This window comes from Anas acuta, chromosome 5, assembly GCF_963932015.1.
Source record: "Anas acuta chromosome 5, bAnaAcu1.1, whole genome shotgun sequence".
Taxonomy (NCBI): Eukaryota; Metazoa; Chordata; class Aves; order Anseriformes; family Anatidae; genus Anas; species Anas acuta.
The window spans coordinates 36,600,418-36,615,911 of NC_088983.1; the positions used below are offsets into that span (position 1 = coordinate 36,600,418).

The window sequence follows — 15,494 nt, forward strand, 5'->3', positions numbered from 1 at the left end:
TGCAGAGTAGCAGCCATGACTCCATGTCTAGAGTAATTTGTTTTCTTTCTTTGGGGGATCGGGAGGGGGGAGTGACTGAATTCTTTGGGAATGATTTATCACAGCACTCAGGGGGAGCTTCATTTATTTGCCTAGCTGCATATGGTTTAACACCTACGGTTGCATGCCGATTATTATACTATGTTATTTTTCCCACTTGTATACTTTGCACCTTTTCATAGAGCAGATTAACTAGTCCCCAGTGGCACGTTATTTATGGCTTTGTTTGCAGGCTGTCTGGGAAGGGTCCTGGTCCTTGATCGTTCCATTCTCCCTGCTTCTTCTGCATCCTACCTTCTTCACCACACCTGTCACATTGAGGCTGTGGGAGAATCACGCCTGGGCACGACCTCTATCAGACCTTCTCAGGACCTCCAGGGGGGAGGAAGAGACACTCCTGTCCCCCCCCAGAGCAGTGGTCAAGGGGATTAGTCGAACCACAGATGGAGCAGCAAGACGTGAATGAGAGAACAGAGAGAGTAAGAGAGAAACAACGCTGCATTTTATGAGTTCCAAGGAAGCAGGAACTCAGCAGAGAAGAATAGAGATCTGCAGTGTAAATTAGATGGAATTAGTAAATTCATACTCAATGTGAGTTTCTCCTGAGATTGCTTCATTTCCACTGCCTAAATTACGATGAATTCCAAAACAAAACCAACCAAACAAACCAAATCAGAAACACACAAAAAAAACCAACAAGCCACTCACAAAAAGAAAGGGTGAGAGGAAAATCATCAAGGTTTGAAAATAAATAGTTCTGGCAGGTGGGACAGTGAAGTGACAGGTTTTAGTCCAATAGTTCTGACAGCTCAGAGGAGGACTATATCAGGAAGCACTGATTCAAGATGCAGGACAAGAGCATGCAGACAGCAGGAAAGGCAAAAGCTTTCTGACTCATTGGTTCCCTTTTATGAGTCCTTGTTCTAGACATCACTGACATTTTTTTTATTCTTTAGATATAGGGAAGTTCAAAAGTCACTGTTCCCAGGTGTTAAGCCCAAATCAGAGGAAGGCACCAAAATGTTCAGCAAGAAGGGCTGCAGTCTACATTAGGATGTCATGCCCATGCACCAAAATGCTCCAATTCCAGTGTCACTAAATCTTACTCAGATGTCACTAAACCATATTTGTGTCTGGCTACTTCCCCTTCTCAACCTACTTTCTGCTAAAGTGATAGCAACTTTTGATTCTGCTCCTCTCCTCCACTTGGTGGCCTGACCAATACTAACCAGCCCCAGATTTTTGGGGAAGAGCCTACAAACCTGTAACAGACATTTGGACAGTAACATCAACACAACTGGTACGTAGAGACAGCCAGTCATTTTGCAACTAACACAACCAGTTTAGTAGAAGCAGAACCTAGGAGAAAAGCAGGAGGAGAAGCAGAAGCCCATGGTCTCACATGCCTTTAAATAATCAGGTGGGAAGTGCCATGTGCGAAGACAGGACAGCTAAGGAATGAGGCTGAGAAGACAGGAAGGGATAAGCACAACTGAGAAACTGCCCCCATTCAAAACCAGTGCTTTGCTTTTTGAGACCCTCAATCTGAACCTATCTCCAGCTCCCTGGTCCCTGCACTGTTCCAAGTGCCCAAGGCACAGACTTCTTGTTAATACATGGAATCCTAGAAAGACTCCATATGCCTAGGGAAACAAATTTCTTTTTCCTAGAAGCAACCACTATCCCTGTTCCTTAATATAGGCATGCAGAAAAGTGGTATCACTTCCTAGATGACTACTAGAGAGAGAGTGGTATTTTGGGGTGCTGTGTGGGTTTTCTCACTTTTTTTTTTCTCCTCTCCTGCAAGAGGGGAAAAAATTGAGGGAAAACAAACAAACCAGAAAACCGATGTCCTGGAAGTACATTTGATATAATTACATCCCACCTCACTGTGCAGATCTTTGGAGACAAACTGCACTGTTGTGAGAGCACAGAGGGTCCCCTTCAGGTAGGGTAGAGAGTGCACTTCTACTTCTTGCAGGGAACAAGTGGTTTTCAAGCTGTTTTTCCCTTTAAGAAGCCCTAAAGTTTGGGCTCCAAGTAAACTCAATTGAAAAAAAAAAGGAAAACAAAAATATGAATACCACCATTCTTATTTACAGTTATAACCCTGTCCACGAAGAGCTCCTGACAGCAGAAAACTCTGTCACTGGAAAGCTGTCACATCAGACGCCTTGGTGCTTGGGTGCCAGAGCCAAACAGAATAGGCCACGTGAAGTTGGCTCGCATTCAACAAGCAGGATTTTGAAATAAACAGCTACTTTTCTTCACCACCACCCCTTTTTTTTTTTTAAACTAGGCACACACAAACCTGTCTTCAGCTGCTAACCTTAATATATTACTCATTCTTCCTTTCAAATAACGTCATGTTCAAAACCCCAGTGACTGCAGAATATTTACTTGAGACTGCTACTGCTGGTTTCTCTAGAGCTGTTTATTTTTCCATGCATGAGCTCATTACATCACTCTGTGGTTTTCTTAAAGGTTGTCAGGGTACTCTGGATACAGGCTGGAATCTCTTGCTAACCAAAACCAAATCACTAAGTAGCACAAACGGATTTGGAGATAACCCAACTCTGAAAATGAGGAACAACCATGAATTCTTCAGTGGAGATGGGGTGCTCCCAAACATGCTGCCATTCGATTTATTTTCTTGGAAACGGGATTCATTATCAAGTGTTTCCCTAGAGTAAGAACTGTAAAAGAATAACCATTTGGACTGTTCCAGGCTGGAGTAGGCTGGCGAGAGGAGGTAGGAAAGCAGCAGCCTGAAACAGTAAAAGTAGTATGAAAAGAAAATTCCCACCCAAACTGTTCGGAAATGGCCATTGCAGAGGTGCGGTCTGTATCTCTTCCTACTCCGGCAGTGTTAAAAATAAATGACACATCACAAAGAGAAGTGCAAAATAAGAGGCTTAGTTTGGGGGATGCATATGTGCACACAGGTGTGCATGTTTGTAGAAGGTGGAAATCAAACTGAACAAACAAAAATGTTTTTGTCATCTTGCACAGCAAACAAATTATTTTGTGTTTATCTAGATCTTTTCACCTACCTTTTATGTTTCATAAAAAAACCAAAATGACTTAGTTCGTAAGTGTAGAAAAACATCAACAGTTCTGCTACTCAACAGTACAGATGTTACAGCATGTTCACATTTTTGTTCCTGCCTTTGGCCAAGACAATTTTAACCTGCATCTCACCCCAATGAGAAAGATCTAGTCATTGTTCTTTAAGGTAGGCTGGGGTAACAGCACTAGCAATCGTGTTTTACTTAACACAGAAAAATTCACTAGGAAAACACCTGGAGATATATGGATTCTCAGTCAAATGCTCTGATCAACAGACTGGTCATTCTGATTTTCCTGATCCCTAGCTAAATAAATATTTACACATACTAAGCAAAAAGTAAATACTCCAAAAGAGAAGACTGTTTCAGGAGAACCATTTCTGCTCACCAGCACTAAATGGAAGGCAGAACACTCAGATTTCAAATGCAGCTCTTGTGAGATACAGACTACATACGCAATGAGGATTGCAGGAAAAAGCAGGGCTGTCATCAGTTCTGCAAAGCTCAGCTCTCTGCTGGTTGGTTCACTCTGATGGGATGCAGGAAATTCTGACTCAGACTGCTCCCAGTAGTGAGAAAGGGTCCCATCCATCACCACTACCAAGATGGATACAACAAATTCCTCAAATCTTCCTGACTTCCTCACTCCTGTCAGGTCCATGGCCACACCAATGTTACCAGATACAAGGCTCATTCACAGGACAAGGCCTGAAGCCTTGCTGTGCAGTCATCAACCATGCTGGAAGCACTGTGGCTTTGTGCCTTGTTCTTTGGGAGAGTTAAAGGTCTGAGGAGAGCATTCCAAGCTACTCAATTCCTCTCCCTTACTTCTTTTTCTTCAGTAGATACTCAGCAACACACCACAGGCTCTAAAGCCAGATAAAAATATCTCTAAAATGTATGGTTATGTAGGTAACTTACTCAAAGGTTATTCTAAAAGCTTCCACTAAAGCACAATATTAACAGGAAAGAGAATTGACAAGTCACAGCGCCTATTTGTCTCAATATAATACTTCTTACATTCTCCCCACGGTTGATATAGTGATGTGTTAGCTTTCCAGAATGTCAGATAGAAGTGCTGATTAGAGAGTAGCACACAAGTCTTTTAGACAGTAGTTATCTACAGGACTTCTCTTCAGCTGCAGCAGACAGGGCTACGTAACCACCCCATGGAGGAGAGAGATCAGGGTTAAATGTTTCAAGTATACAAGTTTGAAAAAAGGGCAGGCTTTCAAAAAACTCAAGACTACTGAAAAAGAAGAATTAAAAGTATTAGATTGCCTATTACAAAAAAAAAAAAAAAACAGACCCATCCAGGGAAGCTTCCTGTGGAAAGAAGTGAAACCTTTAGTGCCTAAGTCTATATTACAATACATTAGAAAATACTGCTCTTTGTACAGTACAAACATTCTCTATCCTTAAAGACAGCAGTTTAGCTGACCTACTAGGTCTTTTCTCACCTCTAATTTCAGTCATCCCATTAAATTGCAGCAAAAGGATAGGAGGATGGATCAGTTTCAGGACAGTTAGCTGCAAGCTCAGCGGCAATATAGCTGAGTAAACACCAAAAAAAACATAAACCCAATCTTAGGCTAGCGAAACTTACCTTAACCCTTTCCAAAAAAATGAAAAAATCAGAAGTGTGATAGGCATTGATATTTCAAGCTACCAAGGGATTGAAAACAGCAATTAAAATTACTCCTTAAATATGCGTGCCAATCCCATTACATGATAATTTTCATCCAAGAGATACTTGAAGACATCTGAAAAACCTGATTCTAAATGATAATTCTTCTCACCAGCTCTTAGTTGTTCCATCCCACCAACCCTACACTGTCTTTTAACATGTATGACAAGGGCCTGGAATGAGAGGTACCAAACAGTGGGATTAGGCTCAGCTGGCTGAAAGAAAGACTAAAATAGCTCACATTTCCCATCAGCTACACTACAAACCCATTTTGATGAGGCAGCATTTCTTGATATCAATAACTCACTGTAATAAACAGAGATGGCTCTGTATTTGTAAGGCCCAATGTGGAAACTTGAGTCTAAAACTGGCAACCCAGTCTCTTAATAAGATCCCACAGCAAATGAGCATCTGTTGGGGCCACAAGAAAGGCTGAGTCAGTTGAACCACACATCTCCTTTTGGCATGCTGTAGAAACCACCTGTTATGGAATTCTTGAATTTTCCAGATCATTTATTTTTTATTTGTAGCTTGCACCCACAATAATCTTGTTTGAATACGAGAAATGACATCATAACTAATTGGAGAAAAAATAGTGGAAAAAAGGTAAACCTCACAAAACGAACCCTTTCACAGACACAACTCGGCCTTACACAAGGCAGCTTCCTAAGGAAACACTTGAACAACATAAAAGGCAGTCTACTTCTGCTCTGTTGGCCCACCAAGGGTAGAGGACAGGCTCTTTAATGAAAGACCCTCCCAGTCCTAAGTCACTTTCTACCCGCCCAGAACCAGATTTGAGAGCTCGTATTTTCATCACAGCTACCAGGTTTGCTGCATAACAACGAAAGATGGTCTCTAAGATAGGCAGAACCCATCATTACATAGGATATTCCTATCAAACTGTCACCTTCAATTGCACCGTGAATAAACTGGTTGCCCCAGTAGTTTGCAAATCACCCTATGAACACCTGGTGTTCACAGACCACCCTGCTGCAAATGTAGTCAGGAGGTAAGGCAGAGCAGACCTTCTAAAATTGGGGTCTGGGCAACACTGGGTCTTCAGCTCTTAAGAGCTCCACACTGCAGTGAGGCAACCACCTCACCTAACATAGTTTTCTCCCTGCAATGTGGAAGGAATCGGAAAAGATACAGGAATTGCTGAGTGCCATGAATGCTCTCAGGCTAATCCAGAAATACAAGGTGACCAGGTACTTCAAGCTAGTGTAATTTATCTGTTCTGGGGGTTGGAGTTATTCCCAACAGTTGTTTTAGCTATATATCGTTTTGTAAAATATATGCAATAAGAGCAGCTGCTATTCAAACCTCAGAATAAACCCACGATTTCTTAAGGCAATTTTCTCTTTTGATGTCCCTTCTACCTTTTTTGTATTCTTCCACTTTAGTTAAAATATATCAGACAGAAACCTTTCTTACCCCTAATCCCCTACTTTCCTATTCAGATTGTTCAAGTCTCTTGTGATTCCTTTGACTTCACACAGTTATAGCCTCATCTCCAATCTCAAGTTTTATATCCTCGCTTCGTATCTTGCTGCTCCCCCTGCTTCCCATTCATGTTCATATTTTCTTTGCTGTTATTTGCTTAGGTCTTCTCTCATCCACTCTATTACCCACAAAAATTCTCTCAACATTTACTTAAGCCCAGACATAAGTAACCTACTTTCTATTGTGAAATAAGCCTATAATTTCTCTATCAAATATCAAAAAATATTCCCTGCAGAGAAGAACCATGAAGTTTCAAGAGAAGCCCCTCTCTGTATTTTCTCAACTGCTTAGACCAAAACCACAGCAAAGATCTCAGAGCCAAATGCATCTGTTTGCAAGTCCATGAAAGACTTGATGAACAGCAAATAGAATAAAGATGACAAGTGGCTGGGATGAATTATCACATGAAGACATTAGAGCTTCCCCAGTTCTGGTCTGTGGAAACAAACACCCTTCATCGCACATTTATTGTGGTCTTCTGGACACAAACAAGGATGCTATCTAAAATTCTTTTATAGCCCACACTTCAAATCCTGCTATGTAAATGCAGCAGGATAGGCTACAATGAAGAAAGAATGAAACAAGACGAGAATGAGGGACTGCAGCTTAGATTAAAAAATCAACTTTTTTGGGGAATGGGATGGAATATTACCTGAATTCCTTACGCTGGAGCTGTTCAGTTTGGAATCTTTGATGACCAAATGCTTAATCCACAGGGTGGGTGCTGTGATCTCTGAAAGAGAAAAAATAACTGCCTTAAAGAAATTTGCTAGCAGCAGGTAGCAGATCCACACAGTTCTTACTCATGAGGACAAGGTGTTGCCAATGGATACATGTCTTTGTAGAGATTGGCTCACCCCCTGGTGAGTCTTCCAACTGCTTAGGAGACAGTATTTGTAAACGTGCCATGAGGTTATCTTATCATTATCTTCCCCTTCCAGAGAGGGAAGATATTGGCAAAATACCAATTATAGAGTAAAATACCAATTTTACTCTATTGGCAAAACATTATTTTCTCCCCCCATTTCCTACTTCTTAGCCAAATTCTCAAGCGTAAAGCCTTTCTCATCAAGACTTACAGAACTCAATGGTTATGGCTGGGATGGTTTCCACCAAAGTATGTATGAAATCCAGATATAAAACATTTAATCCAGACCTTAAATATTGTTTTAACAACCCAAGCATAGCTAATCACAGGTTTTTCAGTTCCTTAAAACAAGCAACAGCAAAACCCAAAATAAACAAACAAAGAAATAAGGGTATTTCTGGAAAGACTTAAAGGGAAATCTGTTAAAGAACTAAGTTCTGGTTAAAAAAGCACTTCTAATGCACTATTACCAAGATACACAAACACAATGTTGTGGAAGAATTACTTCGAGTTCCTCCTCTGAAGTGTTACACTCAACTTGAAAACACAGCAGAACCTGCCTTAAGAAACTCCTCATGGCAATGACACAACATCAGCATTTGAATAGAACTGAGCAAAGCAGTACTTGATACCATGGGCTTGAGCTCCTAAAGTGACATTTTCAGAACTGATATTTCTCAGCTGAAAAAAAATTCAGTTTCCACAAGAGTGTACTTTACATGATCTTGAGGTCTCTTCCAACCTAGAAATTCTATGTTAGAGCCAGGAGCTGGCTTTAGGAGTTCATCTAAGAAGTTTTTAGAAGAGTTTTCCTGCTCCTTTGTTGACATTTACGTGGATCTGCTCTGCAAAGGAGAAGCTGGCTGACTACTAGAGAAACCGATTACACATTAAAAGTGCACGAAGGAAAAGTGAAGGGTATTTTTCACTTCTTAAATGTTTTTAGCTACATTGATCATAAGCTTTATTGTAATCATGCCCAGGGTATGTTTTTCATATGAAAATACAGGTTGAACACCAATAGATAACCCAGCAGTAGTAAAATTTTGCTTAACAAAGATTGCCTTATCTGTAAATTTCACTACACTACTTTATTACCAGTCATAAAAAATACATACATGCATAAAATACATATACCTATGTACCTTGGGCTTTTTCTTGGGATAGCTTTATCAAATTAAACATCATGCAAGGGGTAGGAAGGGGAGAAGCACAAAAGCAGAAAAGGCCATGAAGCAAAGTGCTAGATGCAAACTGCCAAATCTGGAATGAAATTTAGCTCTGACTCGGCATTGCATGAACTGAGTACATCTACAGCTGAAAAGGAAAGGATAACTGCATTCAGTGGATGTCAGAGAATGGGTCAGGGCCTCTAGATACATAGTAACGCGCATCTTTAAGCGAGACTGGAAGTTACAGAACAAGCAATCTTCAGAAAAGAAAAAGGAAAAGAAATAAAGGAAGTGAACCCTTTTGGGATCTACTGTAAAAATGTATTTTCAATCCAGTTAACCAGGATATTTTTCAGAATACAGAGAAGCAATCTAAATTAATAACTCCTCTGAATAACAGATCTGTGGAAAGAGAAGATTTCCACTGTGTCACAGCGTAAAGTTTACCAAAAAGGGAAGATGTTCAGAGATATTTAGAAAATGAATACAAATTGCATGTTGAAACTAAACAGAAGGTGGTGGATGCAAAGAAAACAGAGCCTAGAAGTACAAGAGGGAATAAAACTGGTATATGTAGTTGGGTTGTTTTTTTTGTTTTTGTTTTTGTTTTTTATTTCTTCTTTTACTTATAACTATAGCAAGAACCAGTAAAGTGCATCAGTCCCTTGTTGCTTGAAGGTAGGCATCCAAAAACAAAGTGTGAAAAAAAATCCGCGTTTTTATTCATCTTTTGTTATCGAGTCCATCCTGGTTGCCTGACTTTGAACACACAGATTTTCAGGAACCCAACAGATGTCTCAAGCCCATTGGAACTGAATGAAATTCAGACATTAACTCCTCTGAACATCTATGAAAAATCCATACTTGACAGGGTAACTGTTCTACCCTTTTCTGTCACCTGACATCTGCATCTGACACAAAGTACAAGCCATTCCTCAGGACGACCTTCTCCAATGAAGCAGATTTCCAATGAAGCAGATTTCCAATGAAGCATCATGATGTGGTTGCTCAGAGTCAAAGGACTGCTCAGGATAGCATCCTGAGATCTCTAGTTCAACCTTCTGCTCCAGACAGTGTCACCTGTGTGGTCAGACCACATTGATCAAAGCCAGCTCAGAAAGGACATATCGCCACTTCTCTGGGCAACCTGTAACCTGTTCCACTGCCTAACCATCATCATGGTGTAAAAACTTTTCCTTACATCCAATCCAAACATGTTTCAATTTTTGACAGTTGTCTCATCTTCCCAACGTGCATTACTGTGCAGAGCCCGGCTCCATCTTCTTGATAACCTCCTTGTAGGTATTGGAAGGCTACTACAAGGTCAGCTTTAAGCCTTCTCTTCTGTAGGCTTCTCTCTTCTCTTCTTACACCTGATGTACTCAATTTAACAAATTAATGCAAATATTTTTCATAGAAGATGGGACAAAGTGTTCTTAGATTTTATCTATCACCATAAGGACCAGAAAGGGTCTGTGCTCTGCAGCATTTATCAAGAGTTTTGCCCAGTTCTATTTGAATGACCAAAATGTTGAGCTGCTCCTCGAGAAATCTGAACAGGCTGTATTAACCGGACTTTAACCAGATTATCTCCCTTCTGCATTTGATTTGTCCATTCTCTCCTTCAAATATCGATGAGCACTCTCAGAAGAAAATTTAAAGGCTAGAAGCATGCTGTGATTACGAACAGTGATTTAGTACATTTGCTTGCTGCCAGGAGGAACTTCCTTTTGATATAATCAAGATAGTCAACCTGACTTTAGCATTCTGTTTATCAGAGAATGCTTTATTGTGAAGACTCTTTTGTTTCAGAAAGCTCATAATAATATTGTTACATACTTGTGATCACTAGTAGAGACAGGACTACAGCACCTTGTTATAAGTTTATTTTAGCATCCACAAAAAAACACCCCATCATCTGTTTTTACAAGACAGGCGGTATCAACACCACCACCTACTGTTGCTCAGTAGTTTCCATTTCTGCCTTTGAAGTGTCAAGTACAGCATTCTGGTATGGAATTGCATAGGTTTTCCCCCCACTTCCTCAAGGCCTATAACTCAAAAGGGGTCACAGAGTGGTACAGACCTATTCAGCCTATAGCTCTACTGTAATGGTTGTGGGTTTAAATCTGTTAAAAAAAAATAAAAAATAAAAATAAGCTCCACTTCCAAGCAATGTGCAAAATTTAAGCTGCTGCTAACAGGCCCACTCGCTACCTGAGGACCAGTACTCATGCTGGTAAATATTTCTGTTTGTACATTTAAAGGATTGGACCCTCTGCGTGGACAGCCATTTTATCCTTGTTTCAAGGCTTCCAGTAGACTGAAGTCTGGTGTTCCCTCTCCAAAATACAATCACAAAACTAGCCCGTTTGTGAAGGGAGCTGCCTTGGTGGGCCATGTATTAAGTAGGCCCATGACACTGACTTCATTTGCTTAAATAGTATGTGCGTCAATGAAAGTAATTACTAAATAAAGAAACCTCCCAGCAATTTTCCTCCGAGTCAACATTTACAGGCTGTGGTTTAGCACTGCCCTCCCTGTAGTGAAGCTGTAAGGCACAGCAGAAGTTATGAAACTTCTGGTATTGAGAGGGTGGAGATTGAGAGGGTAAGGATAGTCCAAAGGAAGTTCCTGTTTCTGGCTTGATACACATTTTTTTAGCTATGACACCTTTTCCTCCAAGGTTATCCCAGGAATCTGTTCAACTGGTGTTATTGTTGGATTCCAGGGACAAGGGGAGGATGTAAAAGGATTAGGGAAAATGCCTGAGGTCCCAAGAGCACTGAGAAATTTGGATAACTTATGAGATTCACAGGCTTTTCTGCTTTGCAGGATAAAGAAATTGTTTAAGCTATAAACCCTAGAGAAAAGAAAGAGGGAAGTAGTTTTTTTTCACTTTTTTTTTTTTTTTTTTTAAAAGGATGCTCTTACCTTCTCCATCGAAAATAGGCTGGGTCTCCATGGTAGGCGTTGGCTTCGACCCGTCATCTGAATTGAGAGTTAAAAAGAATCGAAAAGAAACTACCATTATTGAGGTAAATACTATCTACTCTCCAGTACTGTTGAATGATTGGGATTTGTACATGGCCCGGCCAAGTCCAGAAGAAAGAGAAGACAGACAGAACAGAAACAAATTTCAGAGTTCACACTATCATCAGCAACATGTTATATAGCAAGCATGCACTGACTAGCCTTAGACTCCAAAGGAGCCTCTCCCCCTCCCCTCTCCCTCCACGAATGACCAGCACAAATCACCTGGTAGTCTCCACTTGCTGCACTGATCAGGCAATCACCTTTTGGTTTAGGTGGCTACATCCCACACAGGTCCTTCCTTGGGACAGAAGAGGTCTGGTGATTGCTGCCCTGCTGGGTCTTTATCGTTATTTTTATTCAAAAGAAAAACTCCTCTGCTGAAACTTACCTGTGCAGAACCTGGCACCAGCTTTCACTGCGGAGCTGTTAGAAAGGGATGGTCAATAGCAAATCTTTGTTCTTACAATATCTGCATCAAGGTGTTCTCTAATTGCAATGCTGTGGCTATGCCTTCTAATGGAAATATTGTGGAAAAATAATTTTTCTTAGATTATCTTTTTCATGTGCAAGAGTACTGCACGTCTTCTGACCACAAGTCCTTCATAGTTGAATTCTTCAACCAAAACAGATTCCGTGCGAAATATAATTCTCAAAATGTAGAGGTAGACCACAGGGAAAAGCGTTCAGCCTACACTCTGGCTCATTATGCCTCTGTATCACATCTACAGACCCAGCTGGGATTCAGGTTGGGTCTAGCTTCCTCAGAGCTCAGAGGCATCTAGGTTTCAAGCTCCAGCCTGGACCATCATTACACAGCACTGGAACAATGGCAGAGCATTAAGGAAGGCAAACCGTTCTTTTTTTCTCTCTTCTTTTTTTCTTTCCTTGTTTTTTTCTTTTCATTCTTCTGTAATATAGTGGCTTTAAAAAACACAGTTTCTAACAATTATTTCTGCATGTATTATAGGCAAAGATGACACTATGCATTAGGAAAGTGGGCAATAACCTACAATGGAGAACTGCCAGGCACAGTGAAAATCAGTTGGAAAGGAGCCTATGTCAGAAAAAGCAGGGTGCCACCATCTCCAAGACTGTATCAGATGCACATGGCAGAAGGCATTTGGAGGAATGGTAAAGGGGACAGCCCCTTGCAGAAGCAGCAGTAACTGCCCCCAGCCTTCCCTTTGTTTGTTCTGATTACACCAAAGAATGAAAAAGACCGCTGGAACGGGATGGGTAGGCAGAGATGGGAAAGAGGCATTTAGACTATTTTCCCATTGAAACCTGCATTTGCAGTCATATGAAGTGAGCAGAAGACTGAACACCTCTTCCTCACAGCATGAGTTCTATGCATTTCCACATAAAGCCATCTAAGTCACAGAATGCTAAAATGTGCTGCTAATTCTACTTCAGCCTCAGAGATCCACTGAAGAAATGAGCATGAGAACCTTTAAGTTATCTCCCCTCTTGTTCTTGTTGTATTTGGTTTTATGCTTAGTTGTAAGCACAGCAAAGAAATATTTGGAAGAAAAAAAATACTTACCATTTCTCAGTCAACTCTTGTTTTATGTTTTCCTGTTCTTGGGTACTATCAGTAACATAGATAAGCAGTATTTTTTATTCAGAGTTAGTTAGAGTATGTGATCTCTTGGAAAAATTCCCTGAATTTTAATCAATTTACAGAAAAGAAGATTTCACCCTTTAAAGGAATCTTTGGATAAAAATAAATAGTTGATCTTCACTTTTTTGTGAGTCTAAATAACCTGCTCTGCTTCTACAAGATCCCAGATGGCACAATTTTTTAAAATATTTTATTATTATTATTTAGGACAACATTTCACACTGTAATGAAAAGTGAACAATGTGTAATCACAGAATACTTTGGCTTGAAAGGGACCTTGAAGATCACCCAGTTTCAACACCCCTGCCATGGGCAGGACACCTCCCACCAGACCAGGTTGCCCAAAGCCCCATTCAGCCTGGCCTTGAGCACCTCCAGGGATGGGGCATGTTAACCTTTGTCCTATTGAATGATAGGCTTTACAGCTTGAGAAACCAAGTCCAAAACCAAAAGATACTCAGAGCAACTGCAAAGGTAAATAATTCAAAAGTTACATAAGAACAGACCCTGCATAAAAAAAAATAGTAGTATAACAAGTTTATTCCTATTGTTCTCATGAATGCTTCAACAGCAAGTAATTGCAGAATTGCTTTTCAGATATAAAAGGGCAACACAGGAGCCAACAATGGAGAAAAAATAAAAATGGATGTGAGCCACAGCACTTTTATCCAAACCCTTATGTGAACTTTAGCAGAACTCAGGACAATTCAGGTTCAGGGGATTTCTTTAAGGCTCATCTCTGTCTACTTCTGTGTGTGTATAATGGGGAAATACACACAGAATAGGAATTTTGTACGTTTTTTTTTTTGTATAAAGTTAGCCATTAAACTATTGAAAGGTATTAAACAGTGACAGAACAAATGCAGCAAACAGACAAAAGTACCAAACTAGCCTTTGAACTATGCTTTTATGATCATCTCACTAGGCTTTAAGAACTACACAATCGTTTTCTGACTTAGATACTAGAGCCAAATCGTCACTAAATCCATTATTGTAGCAGCACCCAGTACAGTGTTGAGGGTTTTGCAAATAGAGGGAAGAATAATCACTCCCCTGTAGCTCAAGCAAGAACAGTTCTTTCATCACACATATAACAAAAAATGCAATAGACAAGAACCCTGTAATTACATTCACCATATTTCAAAAATCAAAAGCCAGGGATATTTCTGATTATTTTTTTTTCCCAAAGGTCATGAAATAGTCACATAACAAACAAAAATTACACTTTATTAGAAACATCCTGCTAACTTCCCAGCTGCCAGCTTCTTACTCTGAGACTAGCAAGTCTGTTTCTTAAACTGGAGAACTCTCAGTAGGGCTCAGTCCTTCAAATTGCTTTGTGACAAAAATTGTAGCTGCCATTCCCTTTTGGCAGAAGAACAACTCTAATTCTTGTCTACTCTCATCGGATTTTTCTTCTCTCTCAATACACCAGTCATAACACTGAACACTGGTTCCACTGACCTGTTTATTCCTGGTAAACAAGAAACAAGTTCTGTTTTGCATACCTAAAAATTCTGAACAAACATTTTGTATTCCTTAAGGAAGCATTTTAGCAAATAACAACAACAAAAAGCTATTTCAGAGCCCTACAAACCCTTGTGATATCATGCAAGATGAACAGGATATTATTACTTTGGAGACAGAGGTCAGAAAGTGTGTTCATCGACCATAACCTATTACTTTCTTCAGAAAACTCTCAAATTCCACACTTTAAAGAAAGAGATGTGGAACTGCAATAGTTGCTGATGCAGAGCATGTCAAAACCATAGGGAACAATGAGGTCAACTAAGTGCTTCCTAATCCCTCTAGATGGTAACGCTTCCAGATGAGGAACATGGTACTGAAGAACCAAAGAATTTTCCTTGGCTGTAGAATATTCTCGGAGCTTTGATGAGAAGTGCATTAGCATGGTTTTCTTCCATGTTTTACAACCCAGCACGAATATCCACTTCCTTTTTCCAAGACAACCACTGAATTACAGACAGCATCATTCAACAGAACGGCTCTTACGGGATAAGGTTTGAAAGCCATATAAGAGCTTTTCCTGTAGACCTCCATTTTCCTGGGTTAGATCTACAAAAGTTGAGCTGAAAGTTCTTCTGACCCAAATGGTATCAAACCAAAAACTGTTTTGTTGTTGTTTTATTTTTTAACCTTATCTCTGGCAAGAGCAAAATAGGCAGGTCCAACAACCCTCCCTAAGCCACTTCCACAGTAAGATACCATAGCTAGAAGCCAGAATCCCACTTGCACTACTACTGTAAGGAGCTCATAAGCTTAAGAAGTGCTCTCTGTGTTAGCCTGACAGTAGCTCACAACAGTGACAACTGCCTGCGCATCTAGATCTGTTGCTTGTGGCAAGCAGGAGCTCTTTAAGGTCTCACTAAGATGAGGATTCTTCTTAACTTTACCCTTGTTCTTGCAGCACTCCTAGCAAGCACCCACATCTGGATGACTTGCAGTGTACGCTAGGGTTGAGGAGATTCAGTTCACG

General features: G+C 40.3%; 1 protein-coding gene across 8 annotated transcripts in view; it reads right to left on the minus strand.

Moving 5' to 3' along the window:
• The window catches only part of SMOC1 (SPARC related modular calcium binding 1), a 141,898-nt gene that overhangs the window by 36,463 nt on the left and 89,941 nt on the right, over window positions 1–15,494 (minus strand). For 7 of the 8 annotated variants that reach the window (XM_068684150.1, XM_068684145.1, XM_068684149.1 and 4 more), the window contains exons 6-7: window positions 11,275–11,364; window positions 6,953–7,033 (exon numbers count right to left, since the gene is read on the minus strand). In XM_068684150.1, coding sequence (XP_068540251.1) covers window positions 6,953–7,033; window positions 11,275–11,364 — 171 coding nt within the window. The remainder of the gene's footprint in view (window positions 1–6,952; window positions 7,034–11,274; window positions 11,365–15,494) is intronic. The other variant, XM_068684146.1, reaches the window with a different exon arrangement.